At 36.4% G+C, this 26,990-nt stretch overlaps 1 protein-coding gene across 2 annotated transcripts; it reads left to right on the top strand.

The window, feature by feature from the left end:
- Window positions 1-1,462: 1,462 nt before the first annotated feature.
- LOC149793078 (uncharacterized) lies at window positions 1,463-26,614 on the top strand. Of its 2 annotated transcripts, none has more exons than XM_089966976.1 (3): window positions 1,463-1,618; window positions 19,513-19,635; window positions 26,453-26,614. In XM_089966976.1, exons 1-3 carry the CDS (start codon window positions 1,543-1,545, stop codon window positions 26,590-26,592), a joined length of 339 nt encoding a protein of 112 aa, XP_089823102.1. In that variant the 5' UTR covers window positions 1,463-1,542; the 3' UTR covers window positions 26,593-26,614. The 2 variants fall into 2 exon arrangements, with proteins under 2 accessions (XP_089823102.1, XP_089823103.1); XM_089966977.1 differs by lacking the exon at window positions 26,453-26,614 and adding an exon at window positions 24,717-24,754.
- Window positions 26,615-26,990: the final 376 nt, after the last annotated feature.

The raw sequence follows: 26,990 nt of genomic DNA, 5'->3' as shown, positions 1-26,990 counted from the left end.
TAGGTCGTAATTGTCTGGATTTTAGGATTAGAGTTGATGCTTTATGGTTTAGGTCGTAATTATCTGGATTTTAGGATTATATATTATGCTTCAGGCTTTAGGTCGTAATGGTCTGGATTTTAGGATTAGATGTTATGCTTCATGCTTTAGGTTGTATTGGTCTGGATTTTAGGATTAGATGTTATGCTTCATGTTTTAGGTCGTAATGGTCTGGATTTTAGGATTATATGTGATGAATTATGCTTTAGGTCGTAATTGTCTTGATTTTAGGATTAGAGTTGATGCTTTATGCTTTAGGTTGTAATGGTCTGGATTTTAGGATTAGATGCGACGCTTCATGCTTTAGGTCGTAATGGACTAGAAATTCACAACGTGTCTGGTACAAGACTCGGAAATCATTTACCCAGTAATAACTTTGGTTTTAAATCATCGTCCCTTTAAAGCAAAATATGTTATACGTTGCAAGATTTATTGAAGCACAAATATATCTTGAGTAAAATATCAAATCCGTGGATCAGTTATAGTTTTGATGATTTCATTGATATCATATGGCAACATTTTGAGGTAAGTCTCGTCCTACTCTGGAAGAATCTACGTAATAAAATGTCTAGTTACGGAAGCAAAAGAGTAAGAAATTTTATGATAACTGTCAGGGGAAATTCTATTTAATCCTTGTTCTGTATTTGTGACACATGTTGCACATGTGAGAATATCATCCGGGATTATTGGAATCCATAGCATTTTCTGGTGTGGAATAGAGAAATCTCACACCGAAATATATGGCTAGTTAGTTAATATCTTTCCGGCATCAGTGTGGATACAATTTAAAATATTGGTTGATACAGTGAAAATTTATGAAATGATATGGATATCCTATGAATTGAGACAAACTGATATCAGTTTGAGGTCATCAGGTGCACGTATGAGGAATAGGCGTATATAACATGTCTCTGTCTCATGCATAAAACAGTCCCGACTCCTCCATAGCATAGGAATGAGAAAGAACAAGTGCACATGGTGTCATGAAATCAACATATTTTTAATGACCGAAATCATGTCTGTTACAATTTACAAATATCTGCTTTCATAGTTCCTTATGTTCATGATCATAATATTAGATACATAAATGACAAAGTATAATCCATAATATATGTTGTTGTGAAATGAATCACTCATGACAGACGACCAGAATCGTTTGGCAATATAAGTCAGTCCTGCCAGATGATCAGAACAGTTTGGCAACAAGTATGCATTTTTGATCAACACGAGGAAATGTATAAATATTTAGACTGTATCGTCATATATTTTTTTTAATGGGTGCAAAGTCATTAGACTGTCTCGCAATCCAGTTTATTTGAGTTTGTGTCTTGTCATTGCATTAGTTTGTCACTTAAGTTTTGCTAAATGTAAATATCTATTCCACCAGACCATATAAACCTTTTTGCTTATGTCATATTTTCTGACAATTGATAAATTGCTGACTAGTGCATAAGTATATAAAGGAATACAGTTCCCAACGGTAAATACAAAAAGCACGACAGAATGGCAAAGATCACCATCATGGCTTTACTGGCAATCGTGCATCAGGTTAATAATGTCTTCTCTCGTATCCCACCAGGTAAGATAATAATAGTCCTATGATTTTAATGCTAAATGTTCGGACTGCTATATGTAAGAATTGTACCTCGCTATTTGCACGTTTCATTCAGGATAAATTTAAAAGTCCTTTTGTTTCCTATCATTAATTTCACATTTCAACGATATCTATCTATCTATCTATCTATCTATCTATCTATATATATATATATATATATATATATATATATATATATATATATATATATATATATATATATAATTTACATCTCAGTGTTCTTAGAACTATTCTCGTTTCTTGTTTGACCTTATCAATCGGCAACGTAGTTTCGGTGTATGTATGTATGTATGTATGTATGTATGTATGTATCTTTCGTTAGAGGTAATGTCATACATTGGTTGATGTTATCGTTGCTCTGCGAAGTTATGATGTTTTACCTGTTTGAATAAATTGATATTGGTTGTTCTGTACCTAAAAGATAGACTTGTAGCCTAATTCAATGCGGCAAATGTGACCGGTGATAAGTTTAACTTGTGTGTATTTATCCTACAGCTTTGAAACGAGAAAACGAAGTACTCATTCAGAACGAAATATAATATTTATTCATTGCAGCTCTCGTTATTCGTTTTTGAAGTCATCTCCATAAAGTGATTTCACTGTCATAGAAGGAAATGATAATGTTAATAACTTTATTTATTGAATGTTTACATCAAGATGAAATTAAAACACAGCAATTAAGTTCCAGTTTGCTTAAAGCGAAACCCGTTTGCCCATAAATAGAACATACAATTATAATAGTTGACTAAATTGTATATGGACACGATCTTATAGCGTTAACATAATGTTTTAATAAGCAGCAGAAAGGGTGAACCCACCCCAATAAATCCGAGCAAAGAAGTCTTTACGGCTTACCTTAACGGAAGACGGTTCCATTTTGAAAAATAAAGCTTTCAAGAAGGAAGGCTCCATTGTTACCTCAATGCTGGGCAAAAGAAGTCTACACGGCCTACCTTAACGGAGAGGTCGCACCCTCGTTGCTGCTATCCAAAAATTTATCAAGACCTATACGATATCGTGATCGGTGGTCACGTAAGTTTATTGGTATAAATCCATGCGGGGTTGAATGAGCCTGACTAGCAGCAAGGGTGAACCCACCTCAGTAAATCCGAGCAAAGAAATCTATACGGCTTACCTTAAAGGAGAAAGGTTCCATTTTGAAAAATAAAGCTTTCAAGAAGGAAGGCATTGGAAGGGACCACATTAATGCTGGGCAAAAAAGTTTATACGGCCTAACTTAACGGAGGAGAGGTTGCACCCTCGTTGCTGCTGTAATTAAATAAAATTATAACAAATAATGCCCCCAGCGTTGGAATCTCATACAGCTAAATTAGCTTGAAAAAGACTAGAAGAAATTAAAAAATATCTTCCCGTGAGAGATTGTATTTAAAAAAAACTACAAGAACGTCAAGAATCTCATGTTGAATTTGTAGAATGCGCAGAACAGTTATTTAAGCCTGTTACAAAAAGTTACTGAAAAGGAAAAGGATTTTACGAAAACTTCTAACTGATATAGCTGCCGCACAGCCACAACTACAACCAGAAGATGTTGCCGTTGACCCTGTCGTGGATGAAGGAGAACATAAAAAGGAAACTGGTTTTACGGAAAAAATTTACTGATGGTGGTACGCAAGAAATAAAATTAAGTGTATTAAAAAGTAAAAAGGATGCAGTGGAGCTTGGTGCGTTTGCTGCTACAAGTTATCAATCAACACATATCTTTAAAACCTGATTATGTTAAAAACGTAAGTCGCGATACGTGGAATGATTGGGTGTATAAACTAAACCGGGGTACTAGTCGGATATCCAAACAAGACGATAGTTATGACTTTTTTAGGCGGAGTAGCATTGTTTGATGAGATGCAACGCAAAAACAAGAACAGAAACAGCGAGAACAAGAACAACAAAAACAAGAACAGCGAGAACAGAAACAGCGAGAACGAAAACAGAAACAGCGAGAACGATAACAACGAAAATAAGAACGAGAGCAACGAAAACGACAACGATCTCCAACGTTGAAAATGTTGTATATAGAGCAGCAAGAGAAGATGGCAGAAAAAATGCGAAGAGAACAAAGAGAGCAAAAAGAAAGAGAACAAGCAGAAAGAGAACAAAGAGAAATGGATCCTGGCAAACCAGGCGATACAGGCGCTACCGCTACAGGAAGTGGTTTTACTTCATGCCCTAATAATATTCTCGATGACGGTCAACGACTAGAAGTTCTCATAGGAGGAAAACGAGTAGGAAATAATAAATGAAGCAGCTGATATCTGTCGACGATTATTTCAAGGCGGTATCATGGATATCAGTGTTTATCGAGCGGTTATTGCAAAGTCGCGGATGGCTACTACAGTGACTAGTTGTCACCATGATTAGATAAATGAATAACAAATAAGATGATCATACACAAGTCTCGTAGTAGACCCGTGATGGTCAGAGTAGTAAATTCACGACTACCTGTTTACAGCGCGTATTACGGAGATGAACTCGGTAATGTTATTCAGGGATTATTTGCAAGGATGGCTCCCAAAGCGGCAATTATCAATGAAAGCTATCGACCTTATTCGAGAAAAAGCTCCTGGTGTAATCAACGATGTTGCTGGTAAAGCGTTCTCGGCAGTCAAGGACAGAATAGCACGTTTACACGCAGACCTCAGCGAAGTCAACCACAACCAGTAAAATTACCACGGATGGTTTTACCGTCTACGGCAATCATGTCCCTGGATGTCAGTAAAATAATATATCAAGCCGCAAATAAAAAACTAGAAGAGATGATTACGCCTGAAGTAAAATAAATACGAGTTTTATTTCAGGAAGTGGCCTTTGCCGGGTTATTTACATGACAAATAGCGACCCAGCAGGGTACTTCTGCACCAAGACATGTATTTGTTGCTCTGCAAAATACTAATCGGCTAAATAGTCAGACGCGCAGTCATATCATAGTTGATCCCCTTGGAGTCAGTGAAGTATCTTTACGGATAAACGGACACCAAGAACCACCCGAAGATTTTGAAAATAATAGTGTTGCGCATGTGTATCATCGATTGTTGTCGTATTTGGGACATGATCTAAATGTAGATACCGGTTTGCAAATTTCACAGCTGGATTTTACAACTGTATCCAATTTATTACTTTTCACTGGAACATTTAGATTTATTCAGGCAATCGGTCGTTGACATATACTTCAGAGCTAACGTAATTTAAATAATTTATTAGTTAGAATCAGATAATATTATTCTGATGAATTAAAACAACAAATCATCGAAACAATACAATATTTAAATTATATCCTTAATGATATTAAGTATGTTAATCAAGAAATTTGTGGTAGTATATTAAAAAATAAAAGAAACTATTCTGATGAAAGTTTGCCACCGACTAGTTAAAAAAAAAATCATTTAACAATCTTATCAACGAAAACATTCCTAGGATACTCGAGTCATGGAGTAAGATAACCCTGTCAGCAAGCATTCTCACATACATCAATGATCGTCACGGCGAAGGCCGTCATATTTCACCGGGAATTGTAAATATAACCTCAACGATCGCGGTCAATCTTGTATGTGACGTAATTGATGGCAGCTATCAGACAAACACAGAAATATTAAATCAGGCGCAGCAAGGATATACTTATATACTTTTACACCGCAAGTACCGCTCGGATATCTGATTGTGGAAGAGCCGATCAATCCGGCCTATCTACGATGTCATAATCCGCTTTATCAAGAATAAATTTCAAACTAACTGACCAGACCGGCAACTTGTATGACCTTCGTGGAGAAGTTTTAAGTCTGCATTTATATGTGCGATCTTAATGATTTTAATAAAAGACAACACATACTTGAAACAGGAGGGAATAAATACATAATAATCTCCCTCCTTGACCCATGACTTTATCAAGGGGACATTTTTTACTGACAAATCGACTAAAATCAGTTTTAAAAAGATATAAATTCTGACATACTTTCACCTTCATTTTCAAGAAATGACTCTAACTTTCATCCTCAGATATAATCTTTCTAAATTGTCTTATGCGAGTGTTGATTGCCTTTTCTGCTTCGTATTCACGAGATAGTTCTATCCAATTTTTTCTATTGCGCGCGAGAGAGATACAAATTCCCCTATTTCAGTTTTTTTTATGTAGCCAAAGATTGAAACATAGCCCCTTGAATTCTCTTTACAAATTTGTATTCTGATGTTAGTATTTATCCCCCTTCAAGTTTACGTTCTTGTAATGTTTTAAAATCAGAAATATTTTTTTCAGGATTTAGTTCATCAGATATATTTATGCTGTCATGTTTTAATTTTTTAATAGCAAAAATGATATCATTTATATTTTCGTAAAGTCATTATATTCTAAATATACGTTTAAAAGAAAAATATTTTACATCGTCATGTGAACTCCTGGATTGCCATATGACATTTTAGTAAGTCCAGGAGGGTGTTTTACACTAAGGATGACACAATCACATGTGAGTCACTAGATTGTCATATGACATTCTAGCAGATTCTAGGGCGCACGAAACACAACACCGCATGTGAACCCCTAGATTGTCAAACAAAACTCTAGCAGGCTCAGGAGGGCATGTTTAGTATAGGACGGCACAATGCATAAATCTTAATTCTAAGGACTGCACAATCCCCATGTGAGGTCCCAGATTGCCATATGACAGTCTAGCAGGCTAAGGGGATATATTTACAGCAAGGACGGTGCAGTACATATAGTATATACAATTGTAAGGACGGCACAATCTCCATGTGAAACTCTAGATTGCCGTATGACATTCTAGCAAGTCCAGGAAGATATATTTACAGCAAGGAGGGCACAGTATATAAATCGTATCTAACTTAATTTCTTACATCCTCTAAGAGGCACAACTTACACGGGAGCTATTCTCTACGTTCAACAGATTTTTGCACAACCTCCTCCGCAATCAACCCGGGAGAGTGCAAAAGGGCACACACCACGTGGTGACATAGTGGGAGGGTGTGTATGTCTGCTGAGTTTCGAGCATATATAGAGGACCCTAATGATAGAAAGGTCGTATAATATATAAGGTAACCAATAATTGAAACTTCGAAAATAGCTTACGCGATGGGCGTGGCTTGTTTGCTGTTTGTATTCTTATGTTTTCTTAATTATAATCGCAGAAAAAATACAGATGAAGCAAGAAATCCAACGGATTCAGTAAAACGAGAATATTGTTATTAAAACAAAACTCCATTAACTTAAACAAACGATTATACCTATCTTCACTGACAGTCGTTGATACAATCCTTGATAAAATGAAGGTGGAAATAATATTATAAAAAAACGGAGATAACTCACAGCGCTTGAAATAAATACTATTGCTTGTACTTCCTTGAAATATAATGCCGTTGTTGTGACACAGTCTGATTTGTACGATAAGCCGCTCTCTTAAAACCACAGTAATTTACTTCCGCGTTTAATTTCGGTCTGTCAAGCTAACATTACAGTAATAGGTGTTGCACCAAATCCTTCGTTTCCTCCAACGTGACTTTAGGAATACGTGATCCCAAGAGGAATTCCGGAGATACACTCCAGGAGAGAGAACTGACCACCAAAACAAAATATTTATTTACAAGTCAAAATTTTTGTGAAATCTTTCTCTTTTGACCGTTGTCAAGGGAATAAAAATAACTCTACTAACCGCGTTGCATATTCGCTTTTGATTTTTATCAAGGCCGTTGTCCGTATGTAACACTATTGGGTCATAGTAAAATGAAATCCCTTGTTTATTCTTCTGCGAAAATGCTTATTTGTATATTTTATCTGTAACACTTTGTACTGAAGTGCGCAAATATCAAAATACTTGCCAGCTGCAATCATTGATTGAAATATTATTTCCTCACCAGTTTCTATATTTACGGCTTTAACGACCCTTGGAACATTTTTATACTTTCCAGAATTTCCCATCCTTCAATTCTCGCTCAGTGTGACAAATTGCAGGTTATCCAAGGAGTTATTATGTAATTTTAGTCAATATGATCGATCACAAGACCGTCTTTGATCACCCCAAAGTAACATTCGTATATACATTTATGAGATAACGCTTCCTCCCAACAGTAAATCTAAGTTAACCAGCATTATCAACTGTACCAACAGGCTCTTTTTCAGCTGACAGTGTCTGACTACATCATCACGAGATGCTTCATATCTCTTTTTGATAGCATGTCTGACAAATTATTTTTACTCCATTTTATATATAATATTATTTGTCAAAATTATAATTTGTCTTTACAAATCTAGCTATATGATCTTCAGGGTTTATTATAACCTTATCGTGTAGATTTTTATCAAGGACCTTGACTCTGTCAATGTTGTTATATTTTTATATCATAATATCGTTTTAGTTCTCTCTATTTTTTACCACCATTTTGCACACACAACCGCATTTCCACTCTAACTCCAACACCACATCGTAAGCAGGGTTTTGGACCTAGATTTCCTTCTCTCAAGCTTTGCAAATGTTGTTCGCAGAATTCTTTTACACAAGATTTGTTACAAGGAGTTGCAGACCCTATCATCAATCACTTGCATTGTTTCTTTATTTGAGTCATTGTATATATAATATCATAATTGAAATACTTGTTTAAAATGTAGTATAGAAGAGTTTGAGAGATTATCTACAATCGAGAATTGGAAAACGAATTTTACTGGGCCCCAGATTCGATCTTGACAGAATAACTCCTGACTTGCAGAAGCGAGCCCTGGCTGATCCGTCTAATAATCTGATTAATAATATTCGAGATGCTAAAACAGTATTTCGCGACGATGGTGCAACTCACGTATGGTCAGAATTCAAAATCATACGCGATAATAAAGTAATTGATGCTACAATGAACGATGAGCGGGAGAATAAGATTATTAATTATTTCAACGCTCAGGGATATTTTTTCAGAATAAAGTTTATTGTATTAGCCGCAACAGACAACCAAGGCAATTCCGCTAGGTGGATTATCCGTGACAAACGTGACCCTGTCCTTGCTAATGGGAAAACCGCTGTGCTAAAAATACAAAACCAGGGATGTTGACTGGTATTGATAAACCATATTACGAACGAGCGTATCTTATGACAAACGGTTTTTTATGGAATTTATTCGCTAAATGATAACCAAACATTGATGATCTTGCTCCAATGAGATTGTTAAAACTAAATTGTGTAGCCGAACGAGTAATCGAACATTTTACAAACACGATACTGGAAATGGGTTAACGGATCAGCGACGTGAAAAAATAAACAAATGGGCTGAATGGGTCAAGGATACCGGAGCTACAATAAATGATGTCGCTAAGTTAGAAAAAAAACCAATAAAATTCCCAATAATTGTAGCAACGATAACAGGAGGGTTTTTACATGATTCGAAACGTTATAAAAAGGGGAGAGCTCCAATAAATATCGGTGGTCATAATGCGCACGCGTGGACTAGCGGAGTGACAATATTTCCACGAGATCGAACCGTAAGATGTTACCCTCAAGACTCTGTGAGAAACATGTTTGATTTTATTCACGAAATAAGCAAAAACGATCCTGTGTCAGTATGGCTGTTTAAGAGTTCTGATGATAACAAATATGATCAATTTGTAAGACCTAACGGCGAATTATATCGTAAGGAATCTCTTCATGAAGAAATGAAAAATCTTGCGCAGAAATTTTCAACAGAGAATACTGAACAATTGTTGAATAATTGTTTTACAGTTCCATCTGTTGCAATTCACTTTGCAAGAGAAAAAAATTCGTGGAAGCCAGCACGATTTGAATTTCTTGACGATGTCAGATTAAGTTCCTATGAATAATGTCTCAGTGGATTGTGGAATACCGAGTGTGACCACAACGATGTTATCTTTGTTGATATGGTCGCGTGTTGTCCGGGAAGTTTTCTTGGTTACGGAGAGTGTTCTGGATATTTTAAAAGATGTGGGCACCCCACACACGAGATGACTAGATTATCGATAAATGATCCTCTACCTGATTTTGATCTAACTGGATTTGCTCGTGTTGAGTCATTCGAGTTTGCTGAAGGTCTCCATCCAATCTGTTATCTTTGGTTTGGTAGACATTTTTCAGAAAACATTTGTGCACCAATAGTGCTATTACGATATATGCTTGGTTGTAAAATACTAATATCGTTGATTGTAAGTGATGCAATTATATCATACCGTCCTCAGAAAGAAGTTTGGTTATCACCACCTGATGAAAAATAAAACCGCAAACAATCTTGGCAGAAGAATAATCGGTATATTTACTCAAGGCGGGGCATATAATCATAAACGACATTATACACGATTAATTATGGATGATGTTGAACTCGATTTTATAATTGCTAATGCAACGAAGAGAAATATATTTTTACGTCGAGAAAACGCTTACTGGTGTTAAGGAACACGATTAGGTACAATTGTTGGTTATACTGATGGCGAGTCGCCTCAGTTTACTCATTTAAGATCATCAATGCTCGCGTATGTTTCGATAAATTTATTATCGATGATAAACAGATTTCCTGACACCGCGGTTAGAGTTGGAACGGATTCATTCTATATTGAAAGAAAGTATTTAGAATTGCTGACTCAGTTTACAAGTACTACTTACGATGTATCATGGGGCGAATGGAGAATAAAACAAGAAATGTTACATAATTATTCTGATTCCGCCAACGTTGAAATCAAAGATATTTATTTTTTAAAAATCAGATATCAGAATTATCGTCTGCGGCATCCGTATATGATCCAGTATCCAGACCCAAGACTGTTTATCTAATAAAACAAAGCGAGGTATTGAATTATTTCGGCAGAGTTCAGATGATATGGGTGTTTTAACACCTACACACAGACTCGCGAGAGAAATGAAACAACGAGTAGTGTGATCATGTACTAATCATAGCTTCTTCCGATGGAAGGGTGACACATGGACTCCTGACCGAATGGGCGAGAAATACATTCCAATGATCATCATTTGGGATGAAGTATGCACAGCATCTGAAGATACATTAAAAATGTTTCTCGATTGGCTGTTATTGGAAAATACAGCTGTTTTCATTTGCGGCGATCATGATCAACCCCCGCCGTTTGTTGAGTTATCTCCACATGAATGCCTCAAGAATGTTGTCGATTATTATGAAGATATAACTGATGACCAAATATCTCTTGATCCAGAATTAACTGAGTTTAAGAAATTAATCAAACTACAACCGAATAAAATTCAGTGTGCAATAATGCGTAAAATAATTTCAGAAACGTCTATGAACGATTTTCTGCAAGTGTGGAGACCAAATGATTTGATAGTGGCAAGTAGAAAGATAATACACTTCAACAGCGGTTATTTCAGTTGCATAAAGATTTTTTTAGATCTATGTGTATCGTTATGTTAAAGACAGGTTGGTACACGACGAAAGAATTTCGACGTTAATATATCAGGACAGACTGAGAAACAGAATCTCGTATTAAATGATTTCGTCGTAATTGATATTAGTGTTGTTGGGGATGCGCTGAGCGCGGATAAGACTCCATCGACGTTGGGATACGCAATGACAATTCATTCTTCTCAAGGGTTAACTATTTCTGATACAGTTGTTTGGATCGTCAATGATCGTATCGAATGGTTAAACTTAGTTTATCTCGCAGTGTCTCGAGTCAGAAGAATATCTCAGCTGCGGAGAACTATCATGGACACTACAGAAACCATCGATGATGCTATTGACAGCGATATAGTAAGAAAAATATTATCTGGTTATTAACAATGTGACAAAAATAAGCGACTTTGATCTCGATGTTGATTTTGCGAGCTGTAATACAGTAATGTTGTGGAAATATTCAAATAATGATCCAAGAACATTTACCGTAGATAGAAAAGATGGTAGTCTTGGTCATGCAAGCGAAAATGTGATGCTGACCTGTCTTGAGTGTAATCGAAGTAGGGGCGCTATCTTACAAAAGTGGTAACTGTGTGTCTTCAGGAATTACATGTAATTGTTCACGTGTAAATCCACGTTGAGGAGCAGTTGAATATAACCTGCAGATTGCGGGTCTACCCGTGGATCTTACCACGCTGGAAATTGTATGCGTTGTAATACTCCAGATAGGATCAGTCACTCTTTTTAAACCACCTTCATGTTCACCGGGTTCATATAAATATCTTACAGACAAATTACCTAATACTGGTTGTTTTGAAAAATCATGTCGTTGTACGGGTATATGTTTTATTTTGTAATTGCATTAATAGGTTTCATAGAAGTTGTTCGAGTAATTTCATTATTTAATGCAGCTATCACACTTGGTTATCTTGCAACCCATTCGTGAGATCTCGTATCTTGAATTATTTCCTTCGCATACTGACACCCAAATAACGGCTCAGCAAGTGTTCGATTAAATCGCTCAACAATTGCCCGATCACGATGAATTGCAGCATGTCCTCGTCTGATTTTGATGCTATGTTGCTTCATTTTGGTTATCGAGTCTGATATCAAATCTGGTACCAGGACCGCAGTAATTATATCCGGGAAGGTGTTTTTCTCCTGGGTACGTAGCCCATGGTGTTCCCGGTAACTTTGTTAACTGTGCGGCAATATCACCTCCCTTTTCTTTTTACTCTTGCCCGTTGGTTGTTCAGCGGAAATAAACTTAAATCTTTTTGTACCACATCGTTCACACTTACCCGTAAATGCTTGTCGTTTATTTTTTGTAGTTGTAGTTGTTAGTCCACTTGTGGGGGTACGCGCCCTGCATTTCACACAATATAAATTCATATTATTTATTATATTTCTACATCTTGGATGCAATTAATTTTTCAGCGACACGAAAGCAAGAGCCGGTCTAGCATCATCCAGCGCTACAAAATTATGTCCGAATGATTATAATTGGCCCATCCGGGTCTGGCAAAACACAACCGTTACTTAATTTAATAATGAGATGGATCAAATGGGATAAGTTGTATTTATTTTCTTCGTCAGTTGATGATCAGAGATGCTACGAAGTACTTAAGGATTTTAATGAAAATGCAAAGTTTTTAAACGACAACGTTATTGAATTTATTACTGATATTAATGAAGCGCCGTCCGTAAATGACCTCGATGGATTTATTTGACAATTTAGTTGTATATGACGATGTAATGCTAGACAAACAGTCAAATCCAGCTCGGATATTTTCTAGAAGCAGGGATAACAACACAGATGTGATTTATGTTACTCAACGATACACACTAATACCTAAAATGATCAGAAACAACTGTAATATTTTAGTTGTATTTAACGGAGTTGACACACATACTCTGTGAAATATTCAACAGGCTTGTTGTAGCGGTGATATGGATATAATTAAGTTTATAAATTTATTTAGTCAGGCTCAGTCAACCCCGCATGGATTTATAACAATTAACGTACATGACTCCCGATCACGATATCGTATAGGTCTTGATAAATTTTTGGATAGCAGCAACGAGGGTGCGTCTTCTCCGTTAAGGTAGGCCTTGTATACTTTCTTTTTGCCCAGCATTGAGGTGGCCCATAATGGGTTGTTTTCAAAGTGAGAGGGTACATTCTCGAGCTCTGTAGTCTTAGATTATTGCTTACTGCTTCCTTGATTAGCAATTATATAATGTTTAGGCGTAGCACTTGCACATTTAATTTCATACTTGACATTGATTGATATTACCCTCATTTGAATGCCATGCTGGACATGGAATATTATTACGCTTTAATCTTAATTTCATACTTGACATTGATTGATATTACTCTTATCCCTGAAATAAACATCTCCTACGAGTACAGGAGAAATCAAAACTTAAACCTCATGAAACATGATCTCGTCCACAACCACACCCCAGCCGTACATAAGTATGGATTAATAGAAAAAATGCAACACCTGTATGCTCACTACACTAATGTCATCCTAGTAAAGTGTGTAACTGCAAAAGACAGCAATCTGAAATTTTCACTAGTTATCGCTCACAGATCTAAGATTAATATTGGATACAGAAATGACAAAAGATAATCCATTATATATGTTGTTTTGGACCGAATCCTTCACGACAGACGACAGATTAGTTTGGCAATGTGAGTCAGTCCTACCAGAGGATCAGAATAGTTTGGCAACAAGTATGCATGTTTGATCAACTGCAGGAAATATGAAAATATGTAGACTGTCGTGTCATATATTTTATTTTAAAAATGGGTGTAAGTAACTAGACTGACTCGCAATCCAGTTTAGTAGAATCCGTGTCGTGTCATTACATTAGTTTGTCACTGAAGATTTGCTCAAATAAATGTGAATCTCTATACCAGAACACGATATAAACCTTTCTATCTATGTCATATTTCCTTAGAATTGATGAATTGCATACTAGTGCATAAGTATATGAAGGAATACGGTTTCCAATGACAAATACAAGAAACACGACAGAATGGCAAAGATCACCATCATTGCTTTCCTTGCAATCCTGCTTCAGGTTAAAAATATCTTCACTAGTTTCCCAGATAAGAAAATAACGTGTGTTATTTGGATTTTTAACATAGCTTTAACAATTTTTCGGCCATATCGCTACGATGTCTGCAGTATCGCAGTTTATAGTGATGTCGAGCACTGGGACATCATGCCGCAGACAAGTAGCTTGATGTCCCACCCAGTTACATTATCCTGACACCATGCCGACCAGTCCTAACACTAACCCCTATATGCTGAGCGCCAAGCGAGGCAGCTGTTAGTACCATTTTTGTAAGTCTTTGGTATGACTCGGTCGGGTTTTTGAACCCATGACCTTCCGTATCTGAGGCGGACGCTCTAACCACTAGGCCACCGGAGCGGTCTATAATAATAATAGTCCTATTATTTTAATGTGAACTGTTATATGTAAGAATTGTTTCTCGCTATTTGCTTGTTTCATTCAGGATAAATTTTAAAAAGCACCCTAGTTTCCTAAAATTATTTTCACATTTCAATGTTATGACTAGAGAATTAATCTGATCAATACAATCAAATTAATCGTCGTTTGTTTGTACTTCTTCTTTGAATGAGTGTTACAAATTCTAATATACATCCCATAACTATATATATATATATATATATATATATATATATATATATATATATATATATATATATATATATATATATATATATATATATATATATATATATATGAGTTATTACATCCGGCTTACTTTATCGAATTTTACTGTTTTCGTTGAAATTGTCTGATGTTACTTCTATCCCTGAATTATATTTTTTTTGTAAGTCAATAGGATCAAAATACTTCAACTTCTTGAAATATGTGCCACCACCTTCTCTTACATATCGCTTTATATGAAAAATCAGTTTTTCGTCTACGCACTGCACACATTCTCCTTAGCATTATCAAAACGCATAAATAACACTCCATGTGACCAGTTAAATGTCGAAAAGTTACATTTGGCAACTTCATGAGAAAGTTTAAACAGTACGCTTGTTCAGTGCATATGCCTATGATATGTTGTGGGGGTATGTGAACATAATCAATATTTGGTCGCCATCGCTATTCAGACTCTTTTTACAAGTTTTGGTGACCGTTGTCAGAGGTCTGAGGAAAATGTGTCTGCTCGAAGCTAGAATACGTCGACCAGAAACATGAATTTGTTAACGGGTGATACTTGCGTTTAATTCTGTTTTGTTTTGCTGGTTTTGACACTTTTTTAAGGCATTTTTGGTTGTATCATTAAAATATGATGTTCGTCCATCGTTGTCGATGAGGACCATTTAATGTCATCGATTCACTGGGGTTGGGTCCGAAGATGGCTGATCAGTCTGATCTGGGCCAGGAAGAGTCTATTGCAGTGGGGTCATATATGTACAGATTGCTGACCGGGAGTTGTGGAAATGCTGCTCCTGGATTTGTGCAGATCATGTTTCTCAGCTACGTCCACCAGTCTTTTCTGCTCAAAGACTGCCGCACTAGCATTGACTTGAATGCGCCAAGCAGATCAATTAGCAGCGATACTCTCCCAACTGTCAGGATCAATGCCTAAGTTCTTCAGCGAGGCCTTGAAGCTGTCCTTGTACCTCTTTTTGGACCACCGTGATATATCTTGCCTCAGCGTAGCTCTGCATAAAAGACCATTTAGGTAGGCGTTCTACAAGCATGCGGACAACATAGCGAGCCTATTGGAGTTGTGTCTTGCACTGCTTTGTGTGGTTGCTTGCCATGCCGGCTTTAGTTTGCACCTCTGAGTTCGGTACCTTGTCCTGCCATCTGATTCTCAGTAGTTTTCTCAGAGATCTCATATGTAAGTGGTTCAGTCCATGTCTCGCAAGCATAAAGGAGGGTGGGGAGAATAACCCCTGCGTAGACTTTGAGTTTGGTGGCAAGCTTGATGCCTCTCCTATCCCAGCCTTTTGAACGGAGTATGCTAAATGCTACGCTGGCTTTGGCAATCATGCTGTTGACCGACCTCATCGTCTATGTGGACTGCTTGTGAGAGGGTGCTGCCGAGGTATGTGAACCTGTCTACATTTCTGAGCTTTTGGCCATTGACTGTGATGGATGGTTATAGGTAATCTTCTCCAGGAGATGGCTGATGCAGAACCTCGGTCTTGCTGGTAGAAATGGTGAGTGCGAAGTTGATGCACGCTGTGTAGAAAAGGTCCATTCTCTGTTGAATGCCTACTTCGTGGTGAAGTTGGTACCTCTCTCCTTTCTGATGCCACACTGACTTTCTGGCAGTAGGCCATGATCAAGTTGTTCTGTGAGTCTGTTCAGGAGTAACCTGACGAGGACCTTGCCCGCGATGCAAAGTAGAGAATTTCCTCTATGGTTGTCGCAGGATTGGCGATTGCCTTTGCGTTTGTAAATGTTGATGATGGATGCATCTTTGAATTCATGGGGTATGCGTTTTATCTTCCACATCCCACATAACATCTCTGTTAGTCTTTCTACTAGCTTAGGCACACCAGACTTGTAAATCGCATCTGTGATGGAGTCTGCTTCTGGAGCTTTCCCACTAGACAGGAGCTCAATGTCCTTATCAGTTTCCAGCACTGTTGGAGGGTCAGCCAATCTATCGTTGAGCTCAAATATAGTGCAGCATCAAAAGCAGGTTCTCCTTGGTGGTAGACCCAAGGTACGTAAACTTGCTGACAAAATCAAGTTGTTGATTTTCATGGAAAGTGTCTCTTCAACAACCTTACCCATCACTAACATCTTTTTCAGGCTGAGTGTAAGCCCGAAGTCCTCTCAGTAATTGTGAAAATCGGTCAGTGGCGTTTTCGAGATGAGCCTATATCTGGCCTGGCAGTTTTGCATCATAATCGAAGCGTATGTCACTGATGAGAACTTTGCCGATCTTGGCTTTGCTATGAAACGTGTGAGGTTGCGAAGTTTCCAATCTGACCTGATGTGAAAGTAGATTCACTCAGTTGACGAGCCATATGCGTCTTTCGACAAGCGAGAGAAAAATAGCTCTAACAGTGTTGGGGCAAGAATTCATCTCTGCTTGACCCCAATACATATGTCAACCGCCTCTGAGGCTGAGCAGTCAACCATTAATTTGTATTTCTCTGTGTAATCTCTTTGGCTGACGTATGACCTTCCTGCATACCAAATAATGATCTGTGTCGCTGTCAGCGCTATGGTACCTGATAATGATGAGGACGCTGTTAACGTTGGCACTATTGGTTCCACTGGCCTGGCCTGGGACGTCTCTACGCCACCTGGTGTTGAGGTTTTTTTCTGGAACTACGTGTTGTGATGCCAAGGTTATCATAGGAGCAAAGTGGAAGTAGTCTCAGCCCATTGTGGTACATGTTCCCAATATCTTTATGTCCTAGACAAATGGGTTATGAAGCAATAGCAACACATACTCTTGCGTTAAAATCCCCTAACAATTACAGATAACTTTGTTTCAAGATTGCCTTGCTGGTAACCTTGGGTTCGTCATAAAACTGGTCCTTTGTTTCTAATGAAGAGCGTAGTGTTGGAGAGTACAGGCCTACAAAGTTAACCAGGAACTAAACATTAACAGGCCATTATCAAGACTCTCTGAAATGCTTATAGTAGAGTCGACCATCCACATGAGTGTGTTTTGGACTGCGAAGCATATTCCTGAACTTTGTTTTTCTTCTGGATGTTTTTGTTTGCAAGGGGAAGATGAATGCTTTCTTCCTAAGCGATCCAGTTTTTGCTTCTTGGATAAATACAATGTCCACATTTAGTCTTTCCAGCTCGTTATTGATCACAGCAGTTTACTGTGCGTCGTTGATTTATTGAAGGCTTCAGAAAGACCAGTTGTCCTTTTTCTGATATACTAGCATTCTATTTTTAAGGCTGGTTTCTTATTTCTGTTCTTTTATATCTTACCTGGTGCAATGATTTCAGTCCGCGTGTCTAGTATAGCCTCTAAGCTCCAAACACCCAAAACAGACGGGCTGTGGTCAGAAAACACCTTATTGTCCGCGACCATATAGACTTGATAAATAGTCTATTTAACTTTCATATGGCGGTCAAATTATTATGTCGTCCAATTTACACTGCATTTAATCAAGATCAATAGTTAATAAATATTTGTATATATGGGATATAACAACAGACATCACATGTTGTCAAGTATCAGATATATTGATTACAAATAACACCATGTTGATCATAATGCAATACTTGACAAAAGTGACAACATTAAACTTACCAAGTACTTTTATTTTTCTATCAATCAAATTCCATTTATAATAATAATAATAATAATAATAATAATAATAATCTGTAATTTTAACAAAGGCCATCGGAACTAACTACGTGCATCTATTACAAATATGTTACAAACACAAAAGATAATGATTCTATGATTAACACACTGATTCTCTCACTGTTAAATGTTTTCTTAGATAAAAATCAAAATTCTGTAGGATATTAATATTATTAATGATTATCTGGATTAATTTCTACAATATAATATTGTTTGCATTACAATGAACGTATGAAGGTACATAGACCTTTCTCAAATTATCATAAATGGAACAAAAATATCCTTATATCGTTGTTGGAATATAATGAAGAAAACAGGTTTCTCATCACCCACCCTTTGATTAACCGAAACTGCTTCCATTCTGTGTGAAAACAGTAGATTCTGAACTTTATTCACCCAACAGTCAGTGTTCGTCACATGTCCGTTGATGGTTATAGCCTTGTTTGGGAATTCCATCATCAGTCATCTTTAATAATTTGAACAAGTACTTAAGAATTTGTGTGTATCTTACTACTTGCACTGGCATTCTACCCAACGCATTATATATAAAAGCGTACGGTGTGTGTTTTTTATACATATAGTAGATTTACACAATGACGTATATGCAGCTTCAACGTCAATTGCTTTGTGAAAAGCCCAAACTTCCTACCCGTAATTCAAAATTTGTACTATTGCAGTATCAATATTAGAAATATAGTTTTTGAAGACAGTTTAACAAGCCGATTAAGTCTAGTCTTCAAATTCAAAAGTGACTTTCCCGCTTGTGCTAACGTTTTTTTGACACAAAGACCTTACATTTTTGGAAGAAAATACACAGCCATTATTTATAAGATACTGTCCCGAATCGCCAAAATACCAACTTTCATATGTTCTCAAAGATTCCTCTTTCCTATAGACTACAAGTTTTACTTTTTCAGATTTATCTTCAACTTCCATACGTTGCAGTATTCTTTTAGTTTATTTAGAATTCTTTGCAGTTGAGTAACAGTTTCGGCAACGGCAACCAAGTCATCAGCAGACAACACTGGAAATAAATTAGTAAATTCTTCTGTTATACATTTATTGTGCTCATAAATTTGTCTTTAATAATAATAAATAAATAAATAAATAAATAAATCATTTTTTCAAATTACAGGAAGTTGTCTCCCTGGAGAGATTCCAACCGGAAATACGTGCCTTGGTTTCGTAAATCAGCAATGCCCGTGGGGTCAGATATGTAGAATTATTCCAGGCTCAATTCTTGGGGAATGCTGCATAAGTAAGTGTTATTATTATTATTATTATTATTATTATTATTGTCGTATGTGCTTTTGAGACCGTAAGTCTATGAGATTATGTGCAAGAATACTTATAAATTGTGTCTGGCTACGTGTATGACAGTGCAATAGCACGTCGTTAACAGTGGCAAAACAATCAGATGTCAGCATTCAAATTACCTCACTCTCAAATACCATCTTGAGCTGGGCTAGTGGAACATTTCAAGAAAACGTATAAATTGAAATTTTTATCATCTCATGTATAGGTACTGGAGCATTGCGAACACAATTGACAATTTAAAATTGGTACAGTTTTCTGTCTCAAATTAAATCCAATACAACCCGTGAGCTAGCACTAAACACGGCTTAGCAGACGACAGGTAGATGTTCCTGTGCAACAACTCCTGTCCTGGAAGGACGTTACAGCAGAGCACGAACGCTCCATTAATAGGAGTTCAAACTAAAAATAAAGTCGTAAGAATCATCAATTGTTAAACAGATTTCTAACGAAATATCTATGATATTAATTGAAAATAAATTTTAATTTGTATAGATTTTACGGTAACAACACTTACGATTCATGTGCATTTTTAAATGATATTTGAAGCAAGAACATCTTGTTCAATGATTTCAAAAAGTGGTTCTTATAATGGCAGCTAGAATTAACAATTAGACGTATGAAAAATCTTACTAAAATAAGTGAGAACCGTAAGTTTATATATATATATATATATATATATATATATATATATATATATATATATATATATATATATATATATATATATATACTACCATGTCGGCCAGTTCTGTGCGGCCGGTAATTCTGCGCAACGATCAACACTAGAGTCACCAATTATAGAACTGGAACAAGAATCTAAACTCAAAACCATCACAGCAATGGAAATACAAGACTCCTACTCTGGCTTCGTAATAATTTTCACTGACGGATCCAAAACAACCGAACCCTCCAGAACAGCAGCTGCAGTGGTTATTCCCGAATTCAACATACAAATGGGATCCAGATTACCAGACCACTGCTCTACGTTCACCACATAGAATCATTAAAATAGACTAAGGACCAAAAAGTTCCAAAAGCAGTTATCATCAGCGACTCAGTGTAATATAATCCATCAAATCTCACAGCACCAAATCAAGAGAACAATTCTTGGCTAGAGCTTTCTATATGCTTAAGGAATTATCCACAGCGGATCAGAGAGTTGAATTCATGTGGATACCCTCGCATATAGGAATCCCTGGTAATGAGCTAGCCGACAAAGTCGCAAAAACATGTTAGGGAACCCTAACCCTGCCCCACTCAGATACAGCATAACAGAAGCCCGAAGCATAACAAGAAACTATATTAACCAGAAATGGCAGGAGCACTGGAACTCCACTACCAAAGTCGGGTTACTCTACTCCATTATAAAAGAAACCAATAGGTCCATCAAACCACCCAAAGTGAACAGCCTGGACCAAAAAATTATCAATCGCATCGTAACTGGAAAAACAAAATTAGCAGGAAGTTTTGGCAAACATTTAGGACCCAAGCCTGCTAATATCAATTGCTATCACTGCCAAACCATTGAAGACCTGTCACATATATTCAATAGCTGCTCAAAATATCAGGAAGCTAGAATATATAAAAAATCCAAAACGTATCCCCCCCAAACAAATTTTTGGCTCCCCTACCACTTACCCAGATTTTCTTAAAAGTAACAACCCCAGCATAAATATGACCTTCCAAAACATACTTAAATTCTTTGACACATCCAAGCTAAAAGAAGAAAGATAAAACACCCTGAAAACATAAAATAAACAACCCTACCTTACTTAAATATAAATTTCCACTAGCAGATGGCACCCTTGACATGTCCTGGGGGACCTGAGTACTCAGCAAGGGTGTCCCTCTAGCTTAAAAATAACAACCTGTAAAACATAAATAACCCACCCATATACTCTCTAAAACCAGATTAATATACATAGACGGGCGCTTTTGATACGTCCCTAAGAACCTGAACACTCAGCAAAGGTTCCCGTCTTTTAAAATCCCAAATATATCCTTTAAAATCAACAAAAATAATATTTTAAATAACATTTTGTTAAAAATGTTCTTCTCTGCTCTCTTCTTCTCTGCTCTCTTCCTAGCCCTAACATGAAAGACAGCCAAGGTAATACGGCGGCCTACTTCTGTGATACAGACCATACTGACACTAAAACAGCACAAAGTTTTCCATCCAATGCAACGTAGCTCATCTTGAGAACAATTTCAGACACAAGAACCAAAACTCAAAATCCGTGCAAGTACACCCATTAAGACCAGTACCCTGGAATGAGCGGACTCCTGCCTGCAGATGGTCGCCTGCCTTCCTGGGCACTACCTCCCTTGCCTCAGTCGGACACAAATAAGCGTGCAACGCGCGCATGAAACACCTAACTTAAATATAAGCACAAAAAAATGAATAACGAGTGCACTATGGTGTCAATATCCTTACACAATTCTATCAAGAGGCCTACAAGAACTACCCAGTCTAGCAGCTAGCAGTACCTGAGAGGAAAAAGGACTGCGGAGAAATGTAAAGATGCAGAAGAAAAACGGGGAACTTTTGCTTAAAAGGCCCTTCTAAGGGTTACCAATATTGCCTCTTATTAAGGGAACCCTTTTGGTTTGGTATCCCGTTTCGATAAAACTATTATGTACACTAATTTGATCCTCCAATCCACCGCTTAAAAATTCAAACCTTTTGTGACCTAACAGTGGCCGAACATTTTATATGTCGCTCAGACAGATTAGTTATTAAAAATTTGTAGGCATCTTCAACGTACACTATGTACTAGAATTTTCACAATTGTTAGGACGTAGGAATATTTTACAACTTGTTTTGATTTGACCCAATTTCACAGGTGGCTAACACATTATTGGCATTTTTTATTGTCCATTAGTACAACTAGACTAAATTTGACTAAGTACGGGCTGGCGTTCTTGGGAGTGCACGACATCCATGACTGGCTTGCCGAGTTCCTTGTCCTTTTGCCTCTCTCGGACATCGTAAAACGGCGGAGATGTGGAACGATTTCCACCCACCTAAAGCTAGGTGTCCTGATGTGACATCATCGTTGCGATCAATTGCAACGGGCGTTACATACTGTTTGGGTCGACACATAGTACAGTCAATAACGGACTGAAATCAACTCTTTGTTAACATGAGTGTGTGTTGGGCCCATTCGCACTCATGAAAGTCCTTCATTCAGGTCGTTAGGGACATATAGTCCTATGACCTGACGGTTAAATTAGCAGTGCTCCTTGAGCACATAAACGCCTAGGGGATGTGGCACTAATTCCTTCCCCCAGGAACATTTAGCATCCCGCTGTTCGGGAATAAACCCATCGCACGTGCCCTTTTGGGCGCACGCGACGTAAATCCAAGTAATCGATCAATCTAAACGATACGTCATTGCCGTCAACATTGGATCACGTACTATTTTGGGTCAAAAATCCATTATATCAAGAAAGAACCATCGTACTTTAATTAAGAAAAGTGATATTCATAAAGTGTACCAAAAATATCCCACATTTCGACTCGAAAGGCATATAGAATATGATTTCTAAATGTCGACACGAAGACTCACTGCATGACCTTCTATGACCTGTAACCCGGAAGATCCTATTTACTATATATCTTTTAGAATCTTGCAAATAAATACATTATATAAAAGATGGAAATGTATACCTTAAAAAAAATTCTGCATCTTAATCCAATTTTCCAATTTTGCAAGAAGTTGTCCCACATGTGCAATATCTGCTGCTGCCCAGAGTGTGAACTTGCCGCTAGAACGGTATTCTTAAGCTATTCCCCGGCGTATAGTCTGTTTCTAAATACTGTTGTTGAGCTTACCCAAAACATAAATTTAAAACATGAGTAAAACAATAAAATAAAAAATAGAGGATCTTTTAAGGAAATCGCATTAAATTTATTTATACTTTTGGTATCTTTTTTTTCTTTAAACTGCTTGTCCATGATGAAACGTATGAAAATATATAAATAATGCATGTATATATATATATATATATATATATATATATATATATATATATATATATATATATATATATATATATATATATATATATATATATATATATATATATATATTGATGAGAAATGGTTAGAATGCAGATATAATTGGATTGAAAAAGCAGACATCTATACCGACGGATAAATCAATAGTTCGAAAAGGGTTTGAACGGAGAGAGAGAGAGAGTTCATTCATGTACAATATATCGAACTTAACAGTCAAACAATACAATAGCAATATTCTACCCAGGGATACTCATTATTCCATTATGATTGGAACGTTTTTTTTGCACGTACCATGGAATCTTGCTCTTATTTGTGTTTCAGACTGGTTCATTAGAGCTATAAACCTGAACAAGTTTCTTTTCCTTTGGCAGGCTTATCTCATGAACAACATCAACAATAATGAAAAGGAGAGTCTTTGTAATAACTTATGCATAATCACAATTAAAGGATTTGTGGACGTGACGTATTCTATCCATTCATTTAATAACTGACATCCAGTCGCCTTGACGAAATGCATGTGAACACTTATTTTTCTTATATACCTTGATAGTATTCGATATCATGGATTAACTAAAGTTTGAGCTATTAATTATTTTGTAAACGTTGTTTTTCATTAACAGAGTAGTAATTTTATAAGATAAAATACAATTTTCTATTGGGTAATCTTTTGTGAACTGGTCCAAATAAGATGCAGTTATGCGTTCGCAACATCGTTGATCGTGGACCCATATTAAACCTCAACACTTGTTTCTCGACAGTAGCTTAAAATTGCAGGGCAAATTATGTGGCTGTATTAATTTCTTTCACATAGAGAGTTTTCACGTTGAGTGAGTTCGGCATCTTGGGACTATGCAGATTCTTTCCTTAAACATTATGTTTTGTTTATTAAATTCGCGTGAAATAGGTTCGAATCAACGTGGATCTTTTGACATTTCTTAAGTTAATGGTTTATGTTCCTTGCGAACTTGTTTGTATATTCCTTTTTTCTTCTTCACTTACAGTTATCTGGCGAGGAAGTTGGTAAGATTGAGGAATATAAATCGGAATCTGAACAATGGCAAATGATTTACTATAAATATTTGAAGAAAATTAGGTAAATTAAATAAATGATGAAGAAAATTAGGTAAATTAAATAAATAATGAAGAAAATTGGGTAAATTAAAGAAATAAACTTCAACACATTGTCACTGTGGTGAGAAGTTAAACAAATTACCTGGAGCGTAAAACAAACAGTACAGTAGATTATGGAATAAGAAATGATTCAAGTAAAACATAGTGTACAGCAAACTCTGCATAAGAAATACTTAAAAGAAATGTATCACAATGATAAAAAAATCCAGCTAATTAGTATTAAACAAGACTATTATCGTAGATGGCTAATTTTCATAAAACACGAAGATATGGTTGAATATACAACATACAAGGATCAGGTAAAATACTGTGCCTTGTATTATTTCTCCGATCCTGATCAACAAATAGGGTTTCCACTGATATTGTCTGTTGGTTACTCACATACAGCATTAGATGGTCGATAGAGTTTGAAGACAACCACATAATCTCAGTTACTTGCCTGATTTTAAATAGTTTCATTTAAATGTTAGGATTCTTTGTTCAATGTTGAATTTAGGAGTTTCAGATGCATCATTCTGTCTGGTAATCAAATAGATTTATTCATACTTATTGTATGCCTTATTCCTTGCATGCTTTAACTGGAGTCATGTCCATTGAAGTGTGATGAGTATGATTGTAACAAGAAACTTGATTTGGAAAATGTAAACCCAATATCAAGTTTAATTAAAGTGAACTGTTTCCACATGTTTTGATTGTGTTTAGAGGTATCTGTCCATCCGGCAGCTTACCAACCTGGCCACATTGTAAAAGATTTTGTCGTTGCAGAATGTTCAAGTAGTTCATTCTGCCTGTATCTACCAGACACTGACTTCAGACAATGTTACTAATGCTAGGTATAAATGTCATTTTTATTTCGTTGTGTAATATGCAAGTCAGACATTCAAACTGTCAATCATTCAGTTAGTCAGTCTGACGGTTTCCATAGGAACTGGCATGTGTGTCAGTTAACTGAACATTGGCTAGTGAGAGTTAACTGGACAGCCAGTCAGTGAGTCAGCCAAATAGTATGTAGGTACATACGTTAGGTAAACGCGTATATATATATATATATATATATATATATATATATATATATATATATACATAACACGAGACTAGTGAGTATGTACATAAGTATATAAATCATTTTCTCAGAATTTTTCTTAATTATTCTTTGAAATTTTGGTTCTTAAAGACAAGATTTCTCAACTGTTGAGTATAGTGCATATGCTCAGTCACAATAAAAATTGTTTTTAGAACAATATTCAATAACCTTAAATTTTGATTGAACGATAGGACGAGGACAAAACTACCATAGAAACATCCAAAGTTCGTCTCAAACTTAGATTTCCTTTCAAACTGAATCGCCAGACTGTGGTGACCATGTTACCCATATTTTGTTGTGCTCACTTCACAATGAAGAGACCTCTTGATATTATATTAATTATTTGTCATGTATAACTCTGTGATCTATTAAGCTTAATATATATATATATATATATATATATATATATATATATATATATATATATATATATATATATATACCCTTTGGTCTGCATACTGTTCTCCTTTTTGCCTGCATACCTGCTAATCCTTGAACATTTTCATTTCCTTTTGTTTCTAGATGTTTGCCCATGTGGTAGCTTTCCAATCGACGGGGTAATTTGTGGCGGAATTGCCGGAGCAGAGTGTCCAATCGGATCATTCTGCCAACATGTACCAAACACTGATTTCGGACAATGTTGTGTCTACGGTTTCCACTAATCAATAAATGTATTTCTTTTGATTTCTTTGTGCAATCTTTGACAGTCAACCAGTTATAGAAGTAGCTGGTCACTCATTCAGTTAATTAAAATTTAAGTCAGTCGCTGAATTAATTAGTAGAACAGTAACGCGGATAGTCAGTCAACCAGTTTGAAGTTAATTAAATTAGGTACATTGATAACCAACAGACAAGCCAGTATGCTATTTATCGTCTAATCTATTTACGGACAGGCTAGATGTTTAGAACTGATTCGTTTAGTTCCTATGCTATATTAGAAACTGTATCGGGTAAAATGTTGTGATTGTAAAAGCTAAAATAATCACCACCACCACCACCAGCAAGAACAGCAGCAGGGGGGGGGCGAATCCGACATTTTGTCCAAACGTTATTTTGCTTA

This window comes from Sinohyriopsis cumingii, chromosome 8 (genome assembly GCF_028554795.1).
Source record: "Sinohyriopsis cumingii isolate HCF-2022 chromosome 8, ASM2855479v2, whole genome shotgun sequence".
NCBI classification, from domain to species: Eukaryota; Metazoa; Mollusca; class Bivalvia; order Unionida; family Unionidae; genus Sinohyriopsis; species Sinohyriopsis cumingii.
The sequence above is the reverse complement of the archived record's forward strand: the minus strand, read 5'-3'. Positions and strand labels throughout refer to the sequence as shown.

Excerpts from the sequence above, each read along its gene's own strand:
- LOC149793078 (XM_089966976.1), top strand. The coding sequence starts at position 1,543 with ATGGCAAAGATCACCATCATGGCTTTACTGGCAATCGTGCATCAGGTT. Across the intron at positions 1,619-19,512 it reads CTTCTCTCGTATCCCACCAG|GAAGTTGTCTCCCTGGAGAG; the intron begins GTAAGATAATAA and ends TTCAAATTACAG. Across the intron at positions 19,636-26,452 it reads TCTTGGGGAATGCTGCATAA|ATGTTTGCCCATGTGGTAGC; the intron begins GTAAGTGTTATT and ends TTTTGTTTCTAG.